General features: G+C 40.7%; 2 protein-coding genes across 2 annotated transcripts in view; one reads left to right on the top strand and one right to left on the bottom strand.

Annotated features, from left to right (window-relative positions):
• The window catches only part of LOC135934449 (EEF1A lysine methyltransferase 2), a 233,086-nt gene extending 227,726 nt beyond the window's left edge, over nt 1-5,360 (bottom strand). The window contains exon 1 of the mRNA XM_065476195.1: nt 5,357-5,360. The gene's annotated coding sequence lies outside the window, so the exon portion shown is untranslated. The remainder of the gene's footprint in view (nt 1-5,356) is intronic.
• Nucleotides 1-19,348, top strand: part of LOC135934448 (uncharacterized) — a 56,422-nt gene that overhangs the window by 18,992 nt on the left and 18,082 nt on the right. Inside the window, exon 3 of the mRNA XM_065476193.1 lies at nt 16,347-16,552. Coding sequence (XP_065332265.1) covers nt 16,347-16,552 — 206 coding nt within the window. The remainder of the gene's footprint in view (nt 1-16,346; nt 16,553-19,348) is intronic.

Genomic DNA, 19,348 nt, shown 5'->3' with positions numbered 1-19,348 from the left:
GCCAAATAAAAAATCTCACATTCAGCTCCAGTGAAAAAAGGTCGTGGTAGCGAAATGTACGCCACATATTAAAATAGCAGAGAGACGAGACATTGTTTTCAAGGAATGACTAAATTGCCGGTCTTTCCATTTTGGCACAAACTTTGGCAATAATATTCCGCACGCAATTTCATATTCGCCCAATTCGTAGCAGTCACCACCTCATTTTGTTTACGAGCAGCTCGCGAAAATTACTCTCTCCTTTCCCTTTTTCACTCAAGTTGTCCTTCCGGCACACACATCTCAAAATATTAAAATGCCAGAGGATGGAATAAAGTTTTTACTGTCGGGACGCTGATGAAAAATTCTTTGATCTTTGGTGTGCTCATCCGCACAAGCGATGCAGTCCATAAAACTTAATGAAAATTTCGCATTCACTTTCCTAAATTAATATGAAGAGTAGCAATCTCCGGGTTCCAACAAAATAAACACCTAGCGTGAAATGTCTCTTCAAGGACATGCAGGCACTCCTTGTAAATACTTGCATTCTCTCTGGCTAAAAATTAGAACAGGAGATATTCGATTTTGCAGCTTTTATTTCAACAGATGTCTATTTTCATGAATTTACTCATCCTAAATACATAAAATGGCATTATTTTATCGTTAAATGATAGGCAGATGAAATATTTTCATCCCTGATATACCTTTTAAGTAATTTTGATTTCGGATTTTCCAAACAATCTCTTTCATTGCTAGAATTTTCGGTAAGGAGGCAGCAGGCGACGTCTGCACGAAACTGATGTGATATCGGCTGGAAAATAGAGCCGCAAGACCGATATCCGTTAATTCGATGCACAAAGCCGGCGCCGACCGGGCCGTGCAGTGCACCCGCTAATTGGCAGCCTGTTGAAGTCAGCGCATCCAAGCTCTAAAATACCTGCGCTCGGCACACTGTCTATTATAACTCAGTTCCCCCGCCGCCCTCCTCACTATCGCCAGTCAGCAAACACACAAGGGGGCTAACCAAACGCCGCCCTATTATCATCATTATGCGGTGTCCGGGGCTCTCTCAATACCAGGCCTCATACTTCAAAGTTTTAATCTGGGGTGTGGGTTAAATTCATTTAATGTCTGCCCAGGGAAGCGACGATAATTTATTCAAGCCAAATTGGTGTTACAAATTAACTTTTTTAAACTTACTGAAATTGAGGCTGTAAAATGATTTAGTAAATAAATTTAACTCATGAGTTGAATAATTTATAGAATTTGTTATTTTCTTGACTCGAGACTTAATAACGGAGCATTTAATAAGTCTGCAAGGCATTGCGAACGACCAACAGACGCGCGCTGCTTCCCTTACGACGCAAAATCTTCAAATTTGAAAGGCTTCAGTGGTTTTCAAGCAGATAGTGGAAATGCTTTGAAATAGCTCCTCTGCATATTGTTCAACATAAATAACAAACATGATGCGAAAGCTGATGCAGAGAAGTTGTGCGATACTCGGCAAATTGCATTGTCTGCCTCGAAAGTGAAAAAGCTGAAACAATATAACCGTCTCGTAAACCTGTTTGCTGAGCATGTACCAAAACGAACGCAATAATCCTACCGGCGCTGCTCTCAGCTCCCTGGTTACTCCCGCCTGCACTGCTGATATCCAATTTCAAGCATTGCTCTCATCGAATATCACGTCCCCGTGGAGCAGAAGGCTAGGAGGCTGCAACGCTCTACAAAGGTCACAGGCCAACGTGCATTAGGGTCGTATGCAAACTCTTATAACGAGCTGGATCACTTGAAAGCGTTATAAGAAGGAAATGTTAAGGATTCTTCAATATTAAATCAGAAAAATCAGTGCGTGACAGTCAAGGCTTGTTATAAAAAACTGACACTTCAGTGAAAAAAAAGTTTAATAAAAAAATCGCTCGAGATTGCGGTTGCGTTATTGATGGAAAAATTGAACTCTTTTTTTATAGAGGATGAAGTCTTGTTTTCATATTTCAATCAAGATTTGTAAGAATATTTTGCAAATCCGTTTATGAGACTTGATTAAACCTTCTAGATTTCCACGTGATATTTCCTTTTGACTTAACATTTTGAAGTGTGTACGTAACTCATCAGTCACGAGGAGAAGAGAGATTGGGCAAAAACCAAGACATCGTATCGTCTAAAGTTTAAGCCTCATTTTGAGATGGCTTTTCAGCAGCACACAGACAATTCCTCGATTTCCTCGTCACTCATTATACTGCTTGTGTTTGTGTGTCTCTATGCGCGTAAAGATCATTCGCCCGTCGTTATTAATAATAGCACACGCGCCAACAAGATGTCTGTGAGCCGTAGAACCGAGCACAAAGCAAGGCTCGACTTTTCGGTCTTCTCGTTGCCGATGCCGCCGCTGTAGGACACGGACAAAGAATTTAATAATACCGTCGCTGTGCGTTGAACTTTCAGTAAACAAGAGAGGAAGAGGGTGGATTCAATTATTAGTGTCGCGCAAAAGAAGCAGCACTGCACGCTACTGCTACTGCGATGAAAAACAGTTAATGCGATTACATGCACGCAAACTCTCGTCGACCATATATCAAGTGCACTGGCTCAGCTGCCTTTAATCAAACTTTCAATTAGGGCTGTGTGTGCATGATATTTGACGTCCTTTGCCAATTTTTTACGCTCTCCTCTCTCAATCTGCACAGTAGAGCTTCTCTCCCGACGAGGTTCAAAGAACTCGTCTGCGTCCTGCAGCAGGATTAGCACTTTAATATGGCGAGTAAAAAGGGTTTTTGCTACCGTGATCCCAACCACTATTACTTGATGTCCCGCACATGCAGATTGAAGAGGCAGGATTAATTCAGCCGATCTCAAGACTCTTGCTGACCGAAAAGTCTCTGACCAGCGTGTGGTTTTTCAAAGGCGGAAAACGCTTCGGTTAACTTTGGCAACTTCCTCTCATCTGAGCATTATAATTAAATATAAACTCGTACGTGGAATGCTTCCAAGTAAGAGATTTATTATGAGACCGTCATGGCGGATGCCAATGGACACACGAGAGGAAAGCATCATATTTTTTTCTTTATAGATGCCAATGACGTGAGGTTGTCATAATTGTCAGAAGAATCAAATGCAGCTCACTACACACCGAGGAAACTGCATGTAAATCTTCTGATAATAGGATTATTTAAATTTAAGCATATAATATTTTTAGCCAGGAATGGCTTCACTTTTAACTGAGTGTCCTGATAAAATTAAAATTATTGTGCAACAAATCCCCGTTTAATTTAATTTAATTTTTTTTGCTGGAACTAGAGATATTTATCAAGGAAGAGCAGTATAGCTATTAAATTAAAAAAAGCAAAAAATTATTGGTTGAATCAAATGGTTTGAAATTTCTACATCAAAAGCGTAACTTCGGATCAACAGTGAAACATCTTGACGCTAATTTCATCAAACGGCTCCTCCCTCTCTGCAAAGTTTTTCGATTCTCGCAAAAGTTCATTAGAAGCTTTAATAGGGCAAACCCGACCGAACAGCTTTTGGTCCCCCCGGATGTTCATGCGGCCAGATGCGCCTAAATTTTCCTTCTACCGCGCCTAATTTTGAAAATAAGAAGTGAAACTTGCCTTGAATAATTGCGAGAGAGCGTTGATGAGTGTGGAGCGGCGTCTTGAGTGCCTGGCCAAATATACTGCTCGCGAGAGAGAGAGAGAGAGAGAGAGAGAGAGAGAGAGAGAGAGAGAGAGAGAGAGAGAGAGAGAGAGAGAGAGAGAGAGAGAGAGAGAGAGAGAGAGAGAGAGAGAGAGAGAGAGAGAGCGAAACGGGCTTCGCCTTGTGCAGAATAAAAAGATGAGCACGCCTAATCGTACCCTCGTGCGAATTTAAATAAAAGAACGCGTGCCAGGCATCAGCGGGCGCCTCTCCGCAGGAGATGCAGCGCGCCCGACCTCATTTATCATTCGCGAGCGGCAGCATTATTTATGTTTATGTCCGCGCGCGCATGCATAATTCTGCAGCCCGCACCTCGCATTAGAAGCCGGTAAACGACCGCTTTTTCCACTCTTGCAAACAAAAGGAATACTTCCATTGAGCCTATTTTACTGGAAAAGAGTGGCATACACAGACATGAAAATGAGCTTTTTAAATGAAATCACAAAATAGAGTTATGGAATAGGAAAAATCCTGCTGGATAAGGTCGGCGTTTTTAAAGAATATTAATTCTATCATTTCTTCATAAATTTTATCTGGTTTTCCCCTTTTGAATATAATTGTTGATTTTTTTCTAGAACAATGCATTCCTAATACAATAACAACAGAAAACAAAAATTATTACAGTAATATTTTACTAACAACCTCTGCATCAGCAATTTTAATTTCAATTTTTTGTTAACGGAAGGTCCAACCACCCCAAACACACGCAGGATGAATAAATATGACAAAATAAGTCGTGTAGCAGCAGCAAGCAAAAAACGTGCTCTCAGTCCAAGCAAACTCAAAACCACATCTCATGTCCGCTCTCGTAATTCAGCCCCACTCACTTTTTACTCAAGCGAACGCGAAAACTTCCTATGCCTCTGTTCCACAGCACTCATAAATCGTCCTCGTCTGCTGGATTAAAGCGTTTTGAGCGTGAAAAACACTCACCACTGCCGTTTCTCTGTGTGACACAAGACCCCAAATTCTTGTGGTTTTAATTTCGCGCTGCTAGCCAGTCCAGCAGACACACACTTTCGTTCTGCACCAAACAAGGTAACAATATGCAATGCAGATTTTCTAAATAAAACAAATCGCTAGAGTTTCCATAATCAGCTTAAAACATTTTTTAATTGCTAAAATTTTCTGCATTGTATATCCTCGCTCAGAGCGTGCAGTGAAGCGTGGCAGGACCACATCTTTGCGGCGCGATTTCCATATACAGCCTGCTTCTAGAATATTGTTGTTGTTTATTTGTTGGCCGTTCAATCACCCATCTGCCATCGCCACTTATTCTTTTTCTCTGACAATCGATCAAAAGGGTTATTTATTTGCAAACAAATATATTCGAATATGCGCGGCAGACAGTGCAAGGAATTCTCATTTTCCTTTATTCTCCTTACGCTTGGGAGAGCGAAGAGGGAAAGAAAAGACGAAATGGTAGGTTTTGATGTTGAACTTAAGCATTGTGTCAAGCGGCCCGAAATTGAAGTTCGCGCCCATCCAGCTATCTCGACGCCACAGCTCCCGGAAACTTGCTGTGCCGCGGGGGCGTGTAAAATCAAACAAATTGTTTTAGCACTCAATGTATGCCCGCAAGGGATACATGTATGCTCTCGAACATTATTAATTATCAACGCTCCAGCGTGACGTTAATAATTTACTAAAAACAAATTTTCCATGTTCTTTCAGGAATTCCAAAACTAGATGAGCACATCAATTAAAAGTTTAATTTTTTATTTCTTTGACGTCATTTTATCCATTTAATTAGCATAGCGTGTTTCACTGCTCAGGCTGAGTTTTTTCCTCTCTCGCTTTTGTTTTATTTTCCCAGAAAAGTCACTGCCAATCCCAGCGAATAGCAAAAAAATCTAGCCTGAACTTTTGCTGACAGTCTTTCAGATTAGAATTTCGGGTGTGGGCAGCTGCTCAGTTTATCACTCCCCTGGCTTCGTTGCGTCTTTTTCTGGCTGCGCCTCCACTGACACTATCAAAGCAGCCCATGCATACGTATGACGTAATATCAGTGGGCAGATCTGCGCTAGCACAAGTATGAATGCAAAAAAGCGAGAGCGAACCAAGGCTGACAAGAGGAAGAATTCGCTGCCGCCTTTTCTGTGTATGGTTTCTCGGTGGCTGAGGAGCAGCAATAATATTAAAGAGGAGCAGGGTCGGCTAAAACTTGTGCCAGAGACGCGCACAAAAGAAATGGAATGAAAAAGGCGAGATGGTCGCCTTTGTACATTATTGGAACGGCCGCCCACCGATATTAAAAGCCATTTCACTGGCTCGCTCGTCTTCTTGTGCTGTCAACGAGGTGTTGGCGCCACTCTCAAAGGCCAGGTGAAAATCTCGCTCAAAAGAAAATTCCCGTCTGGAACCCTATATCAGTGCGTGTGCGTGGGCCTTTTGTCTACTGCAGAAAGCCCACAGGTTCCCCGCAAACTTTGCTGCGAATAGGGAATCCCTGCAGGCCAAAATTGGACTGTGTTGGGAGTAAAACCACAATTTTTTATTTTATTGAAACCAGCCCCTTTGGGATGAAAAAAAAGAGTAAATAAAATTTAATTTGTGACTCAAAATATGATCTCCTTCTTTCTTGGAAAATTCTTAATATTTTCAAGAAAGCTTCTTGAAATTTTTATGGAACAATATGACTTTGTCAAAATACTTTGCTTGAAATCTTTGACAAACATTATTAGCTAGAGGAAAAGGCTTCAAAAAGTAATTCAATCTCGTTGCTAGCTCTCGTTTGATGAAAATTCCTGAAAATCTATGCTCAAAGAACACCAGTGGAAATTCCGCTGTCTGTCTGCTGCACAAGCACGTCCGAGCGAGCGAGAGAGAGAGAGAGAGAGAGAGAGAGAGAGAGAGAGAGAGAGAGAGAGAGAGAGAGAGAGAGAGAGAGAGAGAGAGAGAGAGAGAGAGAGAGAGGCGGATATGCACTCATTCGCCTGAATTTTTCATGCAGGTGGCCCTCGAGCGAATAGGAAAATAGTGCTTGTTGGCATTTCATTTAAATTGCACTCGCTGCTCCAGAGGCACTGGGGCGAGTGTTTTTTATTTTTTTTTATTACTCCTTCTCTCCCGCTCATATTCAATTGCTATGGAGCGCAGAGTGAAAAAAGAGGTGCAGCCAGCAGAGGAACGCGAGACAGTGAGTGCCGTGTTGCGGAACAAACAAAGAGCAAAATCGGGCCCGTTATTTTTATGAATAGCCATGTCAAAGCACGAGAGCGACCGATTGATTTCATCTCTCGTGTTTTTGCTGGAGCGCAAAACACGAACAGCCACTTTCAACTGGCTCGCTCATTCATTAGCGCAACGATTAATTTAATTAATTGACGCGCCGATGGATATGTATTTCAGCAGCAGATAAAACCCGCCGAGAGCACTGCTGCATTATTCGCCACGGCTACTGGGTTGTGATGAATTATTGCCCTCGTGCCTATTGCTTAGTGAAAAATTTGGCGAAATATTTACAGCAGTACGAGCTTATGGCTTTTTGATAGCGGCAGTTAAATTTCATACGGGTTTAAAATCCGAATATAAATCTGCTAAATTGAAAGGAGTTAGTAAAAATAGCTCGATTTAGTTTAATGGAATTCAAAATCTGGGCTAGATCCTTTGCTAAATTATCAATTTTTATTCCTCGACTAGTGCCCTTTTCGATTAGATACAGATTGTTGAAAGGCCGAGACGAACTGAAGATATTTATGAGGATAAAGTCCTGAATTAATTTTCCATTGAAATAATAAAACAATGATTGTGATAAAAATCAATTCCATTATAATATTATTCCAAGAGTTAAAAAAAACAAGTACATTTTAAACTAATTGGCTAGAAACTTATATTTTTTCTGACAGTGAATACTAATTTTAAATCAGAAAATCAGTAAGTGATTTTAGCCTGGGAATAATAATTAAAATATAAACAGACTTGGTTTAGCCCTTTCCTACGTCCACTTACATTAGCAACGCATGCTTCAAAATTCAATTATGATTATATTCACGGCTAAATATCTCATTTCAAACGCGTCGATCGGATTTCAACGTGGAATAAATTATTGCTGCTGAGCTCTGGAGAGCGCCGGGGGTTAGAGTGAGAGATCGACTTTCAAACGCAGAATTGAATCGCAATTCTCGGTGCTGTCAGTCGGCAGGTTGGTCCTTTGCAATATCTTCGCCAGTCAAACTCTCTCGCTTGCTCTCAGCCAGATATTGATCTCGCAGCCCCGACAGCATCCAGCCAAGCCACCTGCAAATTTATTTAAAATCAGATTTATATCCGACACTCACGCATGGAATTCCTAGATTTCCGCCCGATGGAGACGCACGCGTGCGACCGCCGGCGGAATTTCGCACCTGATTTTCTCACACCATCGCAATCAACTGGTGAAGCATTTGCATGCTTGTGGTGTTGGATAACTGCTGATGGATTTGAGAGTCGAATGTGGAAACTTGCTGAATGTGTCAGAAATAAATTTGTCAGACGAGATACTTGAGAGGCAAAGTCAGATTTCATTGTGCGAGGTAAAATCGACACATTTCCAATACCTAAAATCGTTTTTCTAAGCCTTGATGGATATTATGTTTTTCGTCTTATCATCCTGTCGATAGGATGATTTTGAGATTTATTGACCAGGAGAGCATAATTTGATTTCTTTGAGAGCGGTGCGATTGTTGAGCAATAAACCTTAATATGAAAGCATCTGCAATTATATCCAAAATACTTTCCAACTTGAAAACAAGTACCTTTTGATGATTAATGCAAAATGAAATCTAATATAGTATAGATAGGGAAACTTAAAAATAACGAATGAAATTAATTCAGGATGGTTAGCTACAAGTGAAATTTTTAGTGGAAAAAATTAGATAACATGCTCTCGTTCTGTTAAGAAACACAATTCAGTTTTGGTACTAATTAATACCTTCCAAAACTGTAGTGATCGACCAAGAAATCATTTAACACAAACTAGTTTGCTGCAACAAAAGTTCAGAAAAAGTAATCTAAATAAAATCTAATATTTAATGCTCACTAATTCAAAGATTTTAGCAATTAATATTCCCGAAAAGAGCATTTAAAATTCAATATTTTTCCATCATAATTCAGTAAAATTTATATCATGATTATATTTTCTTTTTATGAAATAAACTAACCGAACACCAAAGGGGAACGTGCGTGCATCGACTTATTACATGATATTACACGAGTACAATAGGTAGCAGGAGAACTTTATGCGTATGACATTCTAGCGGCTACCCACATAAAACAGCGTGTGCATTAAATTCCCATGCGAGAGGTCGTTTCGTCTCATTACATTAACTCGCACACACAGGAAGCCGACGCAAAATCAAATAGAAATTTGCTGCGAACCGACGGAGCGCTCGTGCATTTAGGAAATAAGGGAGGCGTCACATAAATTCAGGGCAGCTGGCGACTTCTAGCTCGAGACCTTGCTGGGTGCGCGAGAGCGGCTGGTGAGGAGGGTAAGAAAATGCCGCTCATCCCCTGGCTGGCAATCGATTGGCAACGCGACGAAGAAGGATGAGGCAGATAATCTCTTTTGCTAAAACCTCGCTGCGCGGGAAAGGAGCTGTCGCCTCCTGCCAGCCACCCTCGACAGCGGCAATTTTATTTCGCCCCCGCCGCTCCACACACATATGTATGTTCGCCAAAATAAATATTATTACGTGCCTCTCAGAAAATTAGTTTCCGTCTCGCTGCGTTTCTCCGTACCACGCATTTGTGTATTCCGGCAGGCCAAAATCAATCGCGAACAAGTGTTTGGCGAAAAAGGCCAACTCTTTTGCACACAACACGAACGCGCACGCCACTTCGCCACTTGCCCGCCCGGGGCGTTACTTTTATTGCCAAGTGTTTTGGCTGCGATCTCCGAGGGGAGCGAAGGAAATAATCGACGAGGGTAATAGACATGCAAACCGGCCCGCAAAGGAAATGGGCTGGGCCTCAGGCAGACGCTATATTAGGTAACGTTTGTGCCGGAGATGTCACTTGTCAAATAATTTCTCAAAGAGGGAAATGTGTATTTTGGCTTTTTTGTTCCTTAAGTTATTCCAGATCAAACTTCAGACCTTGGTTCGGTAAAGAAATCCTCTTGAGTGTATTATCATTAAAGAGTGCAATTCTAGCGAGAAGTTAATTAATAATTCCAGTAATTACCTACTTTCCCGATCATAATCTGAAAAGTTGAGGCAGAACTAGTCAGTGAATTAAGTCGGAGTGGAAGGGCGAAAAACTTAATTCCCTTGAATAAAACGGTGCTGGAGACGAGAGAAGATTTTCAAACTTTTTGCTCACCGATCGCTGGTTTGTTAAGGCAAGGAACTAGTTTTGCCGTAATTTAATGAAGAGGTCCTTGCACTTTGCCGCTCTCAGCCGAGATAAAACAGCTGCGAGGTGCCTTGCACCCACACTCCACTATTATTTTTATCAAATCCAATTATGCAGAGCGCGCCTGTTCCGGAAGGAGTCTAATGAAATTATGAACTTAATTAGTGGCACTGTTGCTTGCAGGGTTGCATAATGCCACCATTTTTCTGCTCTCGACGCGCAGCAGGAAAGAGGACGGCGTGCAAATCCACACACTAACTAACTAACTGAAAAGCTTTTATGAAGCTATTCACCGATGAAGCAAAAAAGCATTGAAACGAGAAAGTTTACCCCATCCAGCCCTGAAGTAGTTAAACTGAAAAAAGGCATTTCCAAGCGCCGAGAAAAGACTGATGTATGGAGCCGTAGAAAGAATAATGAAGGGAAATTTAATCAGCCTTTTTAGAGTTATACCGAAAAAATTCAATTAGACGTGGAAGGTGGGGTGAATTGAATGTACTGCGAGTAGAGACAGAGGGTTCGATATGCTGATCAATAGGTGTGGTGGCGAATTCAAATTTTATTTGCTCTCGTCGGCTGCTGGCTGCTCTAGGAGAAAGAAAACGTGGCTTTGGCAGAGTGAAAATAGAAGAGAACGACGAGTCCCGTTGATCGAATTCGGCGTTAGAAGGGCTGTGAGGAAAAAAGTTTCAGCAGACTTTGGCTCCGACGAAGGGAGAAAGCAATTATGAATTTAATTTGCCGTCGGAGATGTAAAGGAAAAAATGGTCTACATCCGCGAGGATCCGCCGCACCGGCATCAAAAAGGGATTACCCGAGGAAAAAATCGACCCGGCAACCCGAATCGGAAGGGAACAGAGAGGAGAAAAATACACGCGTTTTGCCCACGGATGAGTTGCTCTAGCTCTCTTTTCAACTTGCAATCCATTTCGAGAAGTGAACACGGGAAAAGTGGAGAATAAAGAAAAATCAAACTTTAGCAGCGGAGAAACGATTGCGATGATGAATGGCTTCTTTTGAACTTTGAATCGTCGTAACGATTTCTTTCTCTTTTAACTTGCTTAATTTGGGCCTTTTTTGAAGAGTGTGCGATTGAGTTTGATGTATGTTGATCGTGCGAAAAGAAAGAGCATCGTGAAGCCAGTCGGCAGCTTTCTAATTCATCATTTCCACCAGCTGAGAGGTTGGAAAGCGAAAAGTAGCGTGAGCTCCATGCGAGTCATTTATCTGCATTAGCTCAAGGAGGAGTGAAAAATATTACATTCAATGCCTCTTCATTCAAACACTTCTTAAATATGAAACGTTTGCTTTTGACCAAAGAAAATCACATTTTTACTTCCTCTTCTTCATTTTTCAATTTTTTTTCTCGTTCAGGGCTCATTCTCAATTTTGATAATGGTTCCACTCTAAAGAATAATTCAAAATTAAATCAAGATAAGAGTTTTCAAGACAGACTAACACAGTGTATTGAAAGATCAAAATCCATCCCAATTTTTATAGATATTCATGATGGGGGGTAAAGAAAACAGGCTTTCCACCCCGAGAAATAATAAAGCACGAAAAGTGCTCCGAAAGGAATTTTACAACCACGAGTGTCGTAAAATTCATCTCGTGCTGCCTGGATGCTGCGGAGGGAAGAGGGGCAAAAATCATCAATCAATGCGGCAGCGCGCGATAACATGACAATTGCTTGTTCCAACGCGTGTTATCTTGAAAACGGTGTTTCCCCTCTCGGATTTGCCTGGAGCTGCGGTTAAAACCGAGCAAGCCACGAGCCCGCGCGGCTTCGACTATAAAATAAAAAGGAAAACGGCCCACGCTGCTGGTGCCGAGGGGAAAAGTTTGCCGCTCGTGAATATTTTAAAAAAGGGCCAACCGCCGAGGCAGTAAAAGTATCGGCAAAGATGAAAAACGCCTGCGTTGGTGGCGGCCAATTTTTGTATGTATACGCACCACTGGCGACGAGAACAATAGGGTGCAAAACTGCTTTAAGGTGGCAATATCACCTTTTAGTATTATAGTACTTGTAAAGCTATACCCACCGAAAACAACTCACTTTGACACTTTCCATTTAAGTTTTCTCTGGTTACGCTGTATAAAAAATACATATAATGCTTTCAAAGGCCTCTGTATATAGGACATTTTGTTGTCAAATCTGTGTTTAAGATAACTCGATTCCATTAAAACTATAAAATACATTTTCCCGAACATACTGATTTCTTTTGGGTGTGGAACTTTTGTGGTGAAATGGCCCTACTGAACCGCAATAAAATTAAAACCAATCTAGCTCGGGCATGTGAATGGAAGATTCGTCACAAGAAATCTGTAAAATGTCAAGGTGCCGTTCTAGTAAAGAGGCTTATGTCACTTGGTGTCCTATCGAAGAATCCCACAACTCTTACAGCTTCAACCTCTGCTTTCGCTTGACTTACCATTTATAATTTTAAAAATACCTCAATACTCAGCAAGATTCAATGATCCATTCTGAATGGCGCACATAGGAAGGCAAGCTTTAACTCAAAAGTCCGTTAAAGGGGTATTCTTAACCACTAATAGAAATAGTAGCGGTCGGTTTCCAAAAAAAGTTATGTAGCGAGGGTATAAAAAATAGACAGTTGTACGTTAATAAAAAATCTAGCATAGCTGAATTATTTTGACATGAAATTTTAGTATCCAAAATGACTAGAAGTCTTCAAAATTCCTTTTTACATTTTGTGGCTTTATTTTTGTTGAACTGAGTTGCTCGCAAGCCCTACTTTTTGATCTAAAGAAGTGTGCTCCCAAAATTTACAACCTCTGAAACAGCTGGCACATTATTCACACCATTCCGACTTGTCATGTGGCACAGCAATTTAGCTTTTGGAAAATGTCGTTTAGCAAGGGAGCGGACGCACCTGTAATCTCTCCTTAATGTCGACTGGCCGTTTGACTCGGCTTAATCCGGCACTTTTTGCTGGTCGGTCGGTTGGTCGGCGCAGTGGATTGTGACGCGTCTCCCTTGGTCCGCTAGAATTGAATCCAAGATTTATTGCGCACGAAGAGGCGAGCAAGCAGGCAGGCACACGTGCTGGAACAGCGCCGTTCCGGCCGTTCGACATAGCATTATTTTCATAAATTGGCAGGCAAAGGGGGTCTGTTTGGCTGCTTTTATTGCGGTTTTGGATAAAACATGATTTCAATTTACGGCTCTATTAATCGGGCCGTGGAAATGGCGATTTAATTGAGGCCGCGGCGTTCATCGATCCGCTGCGTTAGATAAATATTAGGAGCCGTGTGGCTGATCTCAATATTATATATTTTGCGTTTCCCGTCCACCCCATTTGGCCGGTAGTTTGCTTTTCCACTTGGATGGAAAACAAAATTATGCAAGCCGGTTTGTTTCCCTGCTCAGCTCACTTTATTATTATTGCTGGGAGGAATATTGAAGTGGACCCTGCATGAACAATATAAAGTTAAATTTTAATGCATGGTAATGACTGATTTTCAAAAACGTAGTTCGAAATCATTCGGGAAAAAGTAAAGCATAGCATTATTGCTAGGAGTGCCGTATGCTTTGCTATCCCCAAAAGTTGTCAAGACATTTAGCAGACACATTTCTCGCGCTCCTTTTTTACGCAAAATTTACCAATAAAACTGCATCATTTCATTTTCTACTCTTAAATAAAAGAGACTCGTCGGCTTAAATGTAGTGCGTAGCGTCTCTTGCCAAATTTTCCAACAGTTTGCGAGAAAGAAGACAACAGGGAAAGTTGGAAAAATATAAATTTCAAATTTGTTTGCTACAGCTTGAATGACTAAGAGCGAGCGAGCGAGCGAGAGAGAGAGAGAGAGAGAGAGAGAGAGAGAGAGAGAGAGAGAGCCAAGATGGAAGTTTGTACTCTTTTGGGCAAAATAATAGGCCGGCAAACAAGCAAGTACATAGCAGCGCAAATGTGTGTTTTTCCTGAGGCGGCAAAGAAACCAGAGTATGATCTGCGCTCCGTTTTGAGCAAACAGCCGGCGGGCAGCGAAAACGCGTGCTCCGACTGCTCCTGCGCCTGTTCTGTATGGGCTGCGAGAACCACACCTGCTATCTTTCTGAGAGAAAATTAGAGGATGCTTGAGTGGAGCAGAGCAGCAACCGTGAATTCTTTATTTTTATTTGCTAGGATGGTGTAAAATAATTGGCAGTATGGAATAACTCTCTAGCATTAAATTTTTCCCTTTCAACTTTCATAGGAAAATATTTTGAACTCGCCGCTTTTTTGTAAACATTAGAATTATTATTCAATTCAGTTTATTTCTAAGAAACAAGTGATTAAATATATTTTATAAAATTGAAAAAAATCAGCATAGCACATTCAGGAGAAATTAGGCATTTGTAGAGTTATTGAACAACCCGCCGAAACTCATGATCAAAATATTCAAAATAATTGGAACTCAGACAGAATTTGAATGCGGACGGGAGGGAATTCCACTGCTGTGCGATTTGGAAAGAAAACGAATACAATCCGAGATCAGTGCACGTACGAGGAGGAATCAGCCTGTGCTCGTCATCTGCATTTCTCGTTGAAATTGAATATTCATTTTTAAAAAGTTTGAAATTATAATTCAGGCTTTCAATTATTCGGGCGAGCTTCAATAATATGCTATCAAATTAGATCTAGGATAGCCGATTAGCCGCTGAGAGCTGTGCCAGCGCAGAAATGCGACAGTGAAATTTTTCCTTTGTGTTTTTCACAAAGCTGAAGCTGCATCGCAGTGGAATTCGTGATTTGACGCCCGAGTAAAACATCAGAGTTCTCTTTTGCGCACGACCCTGTTGTTCTTTGCAGCCCACTTTCAAACGCAAATTCCTGCAAACTTCAATTACTTTTATTGCGTCAGGTCTCTCTTGTTCACAAACGGACAGAGCATAAAAAGGGAATTTTGAAAATTTCCCCTTGAATCCACGAGATAAATTTTTCTTGTCGGGGTTTACGCGAGGGGCAATAATGGAGTGATTCGCGTTGGCCGCTATCTGCCTATAAAGAAAGGGATTAAGCAAGGAACTGAGTCCCGGCACTTCAGATTTATCAATTATCACGGCAGAAGATCTTTCACGACAAACCGAACGGGGAGTTCCAACTTGTGCTTTATCACAAATATATCATAAATTTAGAAAGTTGACATTTATGCAGAATTTTAGAAACTTGATTGCGAGTATTTTAAACTTGATAAAATTAATCAGAACTAATGTAAAAATTCAAGAAAGCAGATATCAAAAAGACTCGTGTACAAAACCATATTTTGATAATTTCACAACACTTAAAACCTTTTTGAATAGCAAAGATTCTACGAAATTTACACCATGGCGTTCATAAAAACATGCAAATTCGACTATCTGAAGAAGCACGGATATACAATTTTGTGCGTGTTAATTCTTTTAATTCTTCTATGCTAGTGAGTATTTGGTATTAAAGCAATTTTAAATAGAGATTATTTCTCCAAACCACAAAAAAATAATCGTAACAGACTATTTGTTGTCCAAATCTGAGTAGTTTCACCCTGTGTCAAAAGTTAACAGCAGCACACAGTTCCAAGAAAAGCTTCCTAAACTATCTGATGAGCACGCTTCACAGACCCAATTTTACAGCACATTTGAGCCGAAGGCATGGCCGCTGCTCAAACAAATTGCGAAAGCAGGTACTGTGAAGCCGCAGCCCAGAACTAATTTGCCTGGTAGACATCAAGGTGTGCTTCTTCTCGTCGCACGCGCCACTTTTCATTAACATCTCTCGGTCCTCCAGCAGTCTGTGTGAGCATAATTAACTAAGTGATGCTCGCTCGCGAGAGTCAACAGCAGAACGCTTTTAGCGCTGCTCTCGAAGAGTTATGCTCTTGAGAACATAATATTCGCCCAGACGCAAAAGGTCGCGTGCACTAAGGTTTCTCCCTCTCATCTCTCGTTGTGAACAGTGTGCTCGAAATATTCCGTTCACTTTATATTTCCATCGCTATAACTTTTTCTCTTACCTACAAATAAACTCCGCAAAAGTATTATAAAGTTCTCTTGAAACTAACAATTTCCATTATGAAGACAAAAACTTTTAACTTTGTTCAAAGATCAAACACCTACTGTCTGCGGCTGCATTATAAGTTTTCCACTGAAAAATACCACTTTTGTGCAAGATGAAGTTGTTCACTTTTTCTTTCATAAATCTAATGAAATTCCCGTTACTTGAGTTTCAAAAATAAAAGATTTGCTTCCTTATTTTACAAAACGTGAGAAAATAACGCATTTCGCAGTCTTTTTGTATTTTTGTTTTGTCACGAAAATCATGTTTTAAAAATTTGCAATCGTTTTGTGTTTGCAGGTTGCAACGGTCTTACGCTACTTCAGCTGTCCATCCCACCTTACGCAAGTCTTGGCAAGCCGGTGGCGATGGGCTGCTCCTTTGACCTCGGTGATGGCATCCTCTACTCCGTCAAGTGGTACAAGGACAACGCCGAGTTCTGCCGTTACATGCCCAGCCAGTTGCCGCCCAACCAGCTTTTCCCCGTCCCTGGCATCATCATGGATGTGAGTAGTCCCTGAACCAAGTAGCTCAATGTCGTCAAGAGTGTCCATATAGTTTTATTTGTTTGGAAGAGTTCATTATTTCTTCTCGATTTTCTCCATGAAAGTATTTAGTATATTTAATAATGAACGCCCATGAAATAGGCAAATTCGATTATCTGTTATCACAATAGTCATACCTGGAATTTAGATTTAAATTGTCCCTGTTCGCTTTTCTCACACACCATAAAGTTTCGTAATTGCTCGGTACAATAGTGAAAAATATGACCGATTCTGGGCATTACTGACTTTATAATTTATTGCAATGGTTCTCTTTATTTATCATTAAAATTTTGCAGGCTGAGATGTTTACTTAATATTACTCCCATATAACTTTACTAATTTTACCTATAGTAGCTCATTGGCTCAGAGTATAAATTTTCATTTAAATGCATTGAAGCATATAAAATGACTAATTACAGACAGGGTCATTGTTCTCTGTTCTGCTCAACAGAAAATAATCTTGTCAGAAGTACATCGTAATTGAGCTCTAAAAAGAATTATTTGAGTGCTCCGCCTAGAATTATTTGCCTCAGTTACGTTGCTATCATGAATTCAATGCTTTAGCTTTTAACAACGTCGCATTTTCATCTGAAAATATTAATAATAGTAGCCAATTATGGCGTCAGTTTTCTATACCGAGTGCGTAATTAATTTTTTAACAAAGCTCCAACCTTTTCTGGTCTTCTTTCATCCAGCATAATCGACAAAGATATTACAAAGATAGCGCTTTTGTTGGGCACAGATGAAATTCGCTCTGCCAGAGACTAGCTTTCTCCTCCATAAATAAATTTACCAACATAAAAGAGGTAGAGCACCCACCTTCAGCAGAATACGACCTTCATCCAATGAATTTCCTAGTCATTTTTCTCAATTCATTAAAAAACAAGATGGAAAATTTAAAAGAAAAGTATATGGTTGAAAAATCAGGAAACAAAGAGCACGCTTTGTTCGGCCGGCTTTGTGCGCGATTTTATTGAGTTTCCGAAGCGACTCGTTAAATTGTTTACTATGCAACCAGTTGGGCCTTAATTCTCAGCGGGCTGCATAAACCGTTTATTGCCGACACGGGGCCAGACGGGCAGAAAATACATACGTGCTGCCTCTGCTGCCTTTTTACGCGTGCACAACAATTTAAAATCCTCGACGAGCTTATTTTTAATCTGTTTGCTCAAAAGCGGCAACGGCGAAGAGAGAGAGAGAGAGAGAGAGAGAGAGAGAGAGAGAGAGAGAGAGAGAGAGAACTTTTGGCAGAAATAATATTAGGCACGTCACAAAGCTGCTAAGCAAACAAGTCGTCGTCCTCGTACCCTTCTTCCTTGTATTATAAACGCGCTCGCTCGGCTCGTTATTTCACTGTCAAGTGATGAAAGATGAAAATGTAAAGTGCCTGCTCTCGCAACGCTAACTCCGCCGGGCGAACGCTTTTATCCGCAATAAGAAAGAACGAAAGAAGTGAAGCAAACGAGAAGCTGCCCGCGGAAAAATTAACCGTGTGAATTTCAAATTCCAGCCGTTGCAGCTCTGGCAAAATAGTCCAAATGATCGTAAGAAATCAACGAATATGGCGGATGATGAACCAGAAGGCTCTAAAACGGATAATCATCACACTGCACGACACAAAAAAGTTAATTTATTAAAAAGTAGCCCATACCCTATCTTAGACAGTGAAATCGTGATGAGATCAAAAGGTCAATTTGTAAATAATTGTTCTCCTCTCAACTAACGCAATATTCATTCTTTGATTGGCAGGAGTGATGAATACATTTTTACCCCTGATTTGCTACTTTTCATCATCATCATAATTTGTTCTCAGCAATTAGTGCAGTTAATCGAATTCAAGAGAAAGTGATTAAAATCTCCTACAGTTAATTCAGTGATATGATTTTTTCCTGCTGAAGAGGCGTGAGGGGCGGAATAAGCTGCTGTTAAGATTTAGATCGAGATGATATTTTTTTCACTGTTAGCCGCCCATCCTTATAGTCAAACCACAGAGAGCAGAGCTATTTGTACAAATATTCTTAGTTAAGATATGGCATTTCTAACGAAGTTTTGGTTTAAAAGAAGCAATTATACTTTCAGAAGACAAGCCTGTCCTCAATTTTTTGATAGAAATAATTTACGACAGTAGCATGGACGCAAATAATGCCATAAATTACATTCGGCGGCGTTTTTCCTTTTATATTCAATGATGCTGATCCAAGTGAACAGACAACGCTTGTAAAATCCTGCTGACTGCTAAAAATACCATTATTTTTAATCAAGAAATTGAGAGAGAGAGAGAGAGAGAGAGAGAGAGAGAGAGAGAGAGAGAGAGAGAGAGAGAGGGGGGGGGGGGGTTAATTGTTTTTCATTCCACGAACGCTGAGAGTTGAGGATAAAGTTTTGCCAGCGCATCGCATTTTTACGACTTTAATTAACAAGTTTCGTGAGCAAACTTTGATGTAGTTGTTGCTCTCATGAATAATTTGTTGACTGCGCCAGTAGCCAGGCGAATTAGTAGGGGCAGCGAAGAAAAAAACGGCCTGAATGGCCAAGTAGGCCGTTGTTTGGCCAGCAAAGGAAAATTTGGCGCGCAAACAAACGCACTCGCAATCAAAACTTTGCCATATATGTTTCATGCAAATACTAGTGCAAAAAGCTCCGCACAGAAAAATTGCCATCGCGAGTTCAGCAGCACCGGCAAAAAAGCAAGTTTTCGTTTAGGTGCGCGCGTCATTTCATTCCGTGAGAACACTTTTTCGCGTTTTAATATTTGAG

The sequence above is a fragment of the Cloeon dipterum genome, chromosome 1 (genome assembly GCF_949628265.1).
Source record: "Cloeon dipterum chromosome 1, ieCloDipt1.1, whole genome shotgun sequence".
Taxonomy (NCBI): domain Eukaryota; kingdom Metazoa; phylum Arthropoda; class Insecta; order Ephemeroptera; family Baetidae; genus Cloeon; species Cloeon dipterum.
Note: the sequence above shows the minus strand (reverse complement) of the source record. Positions and strands in the feature narration are given on the sequence as shown.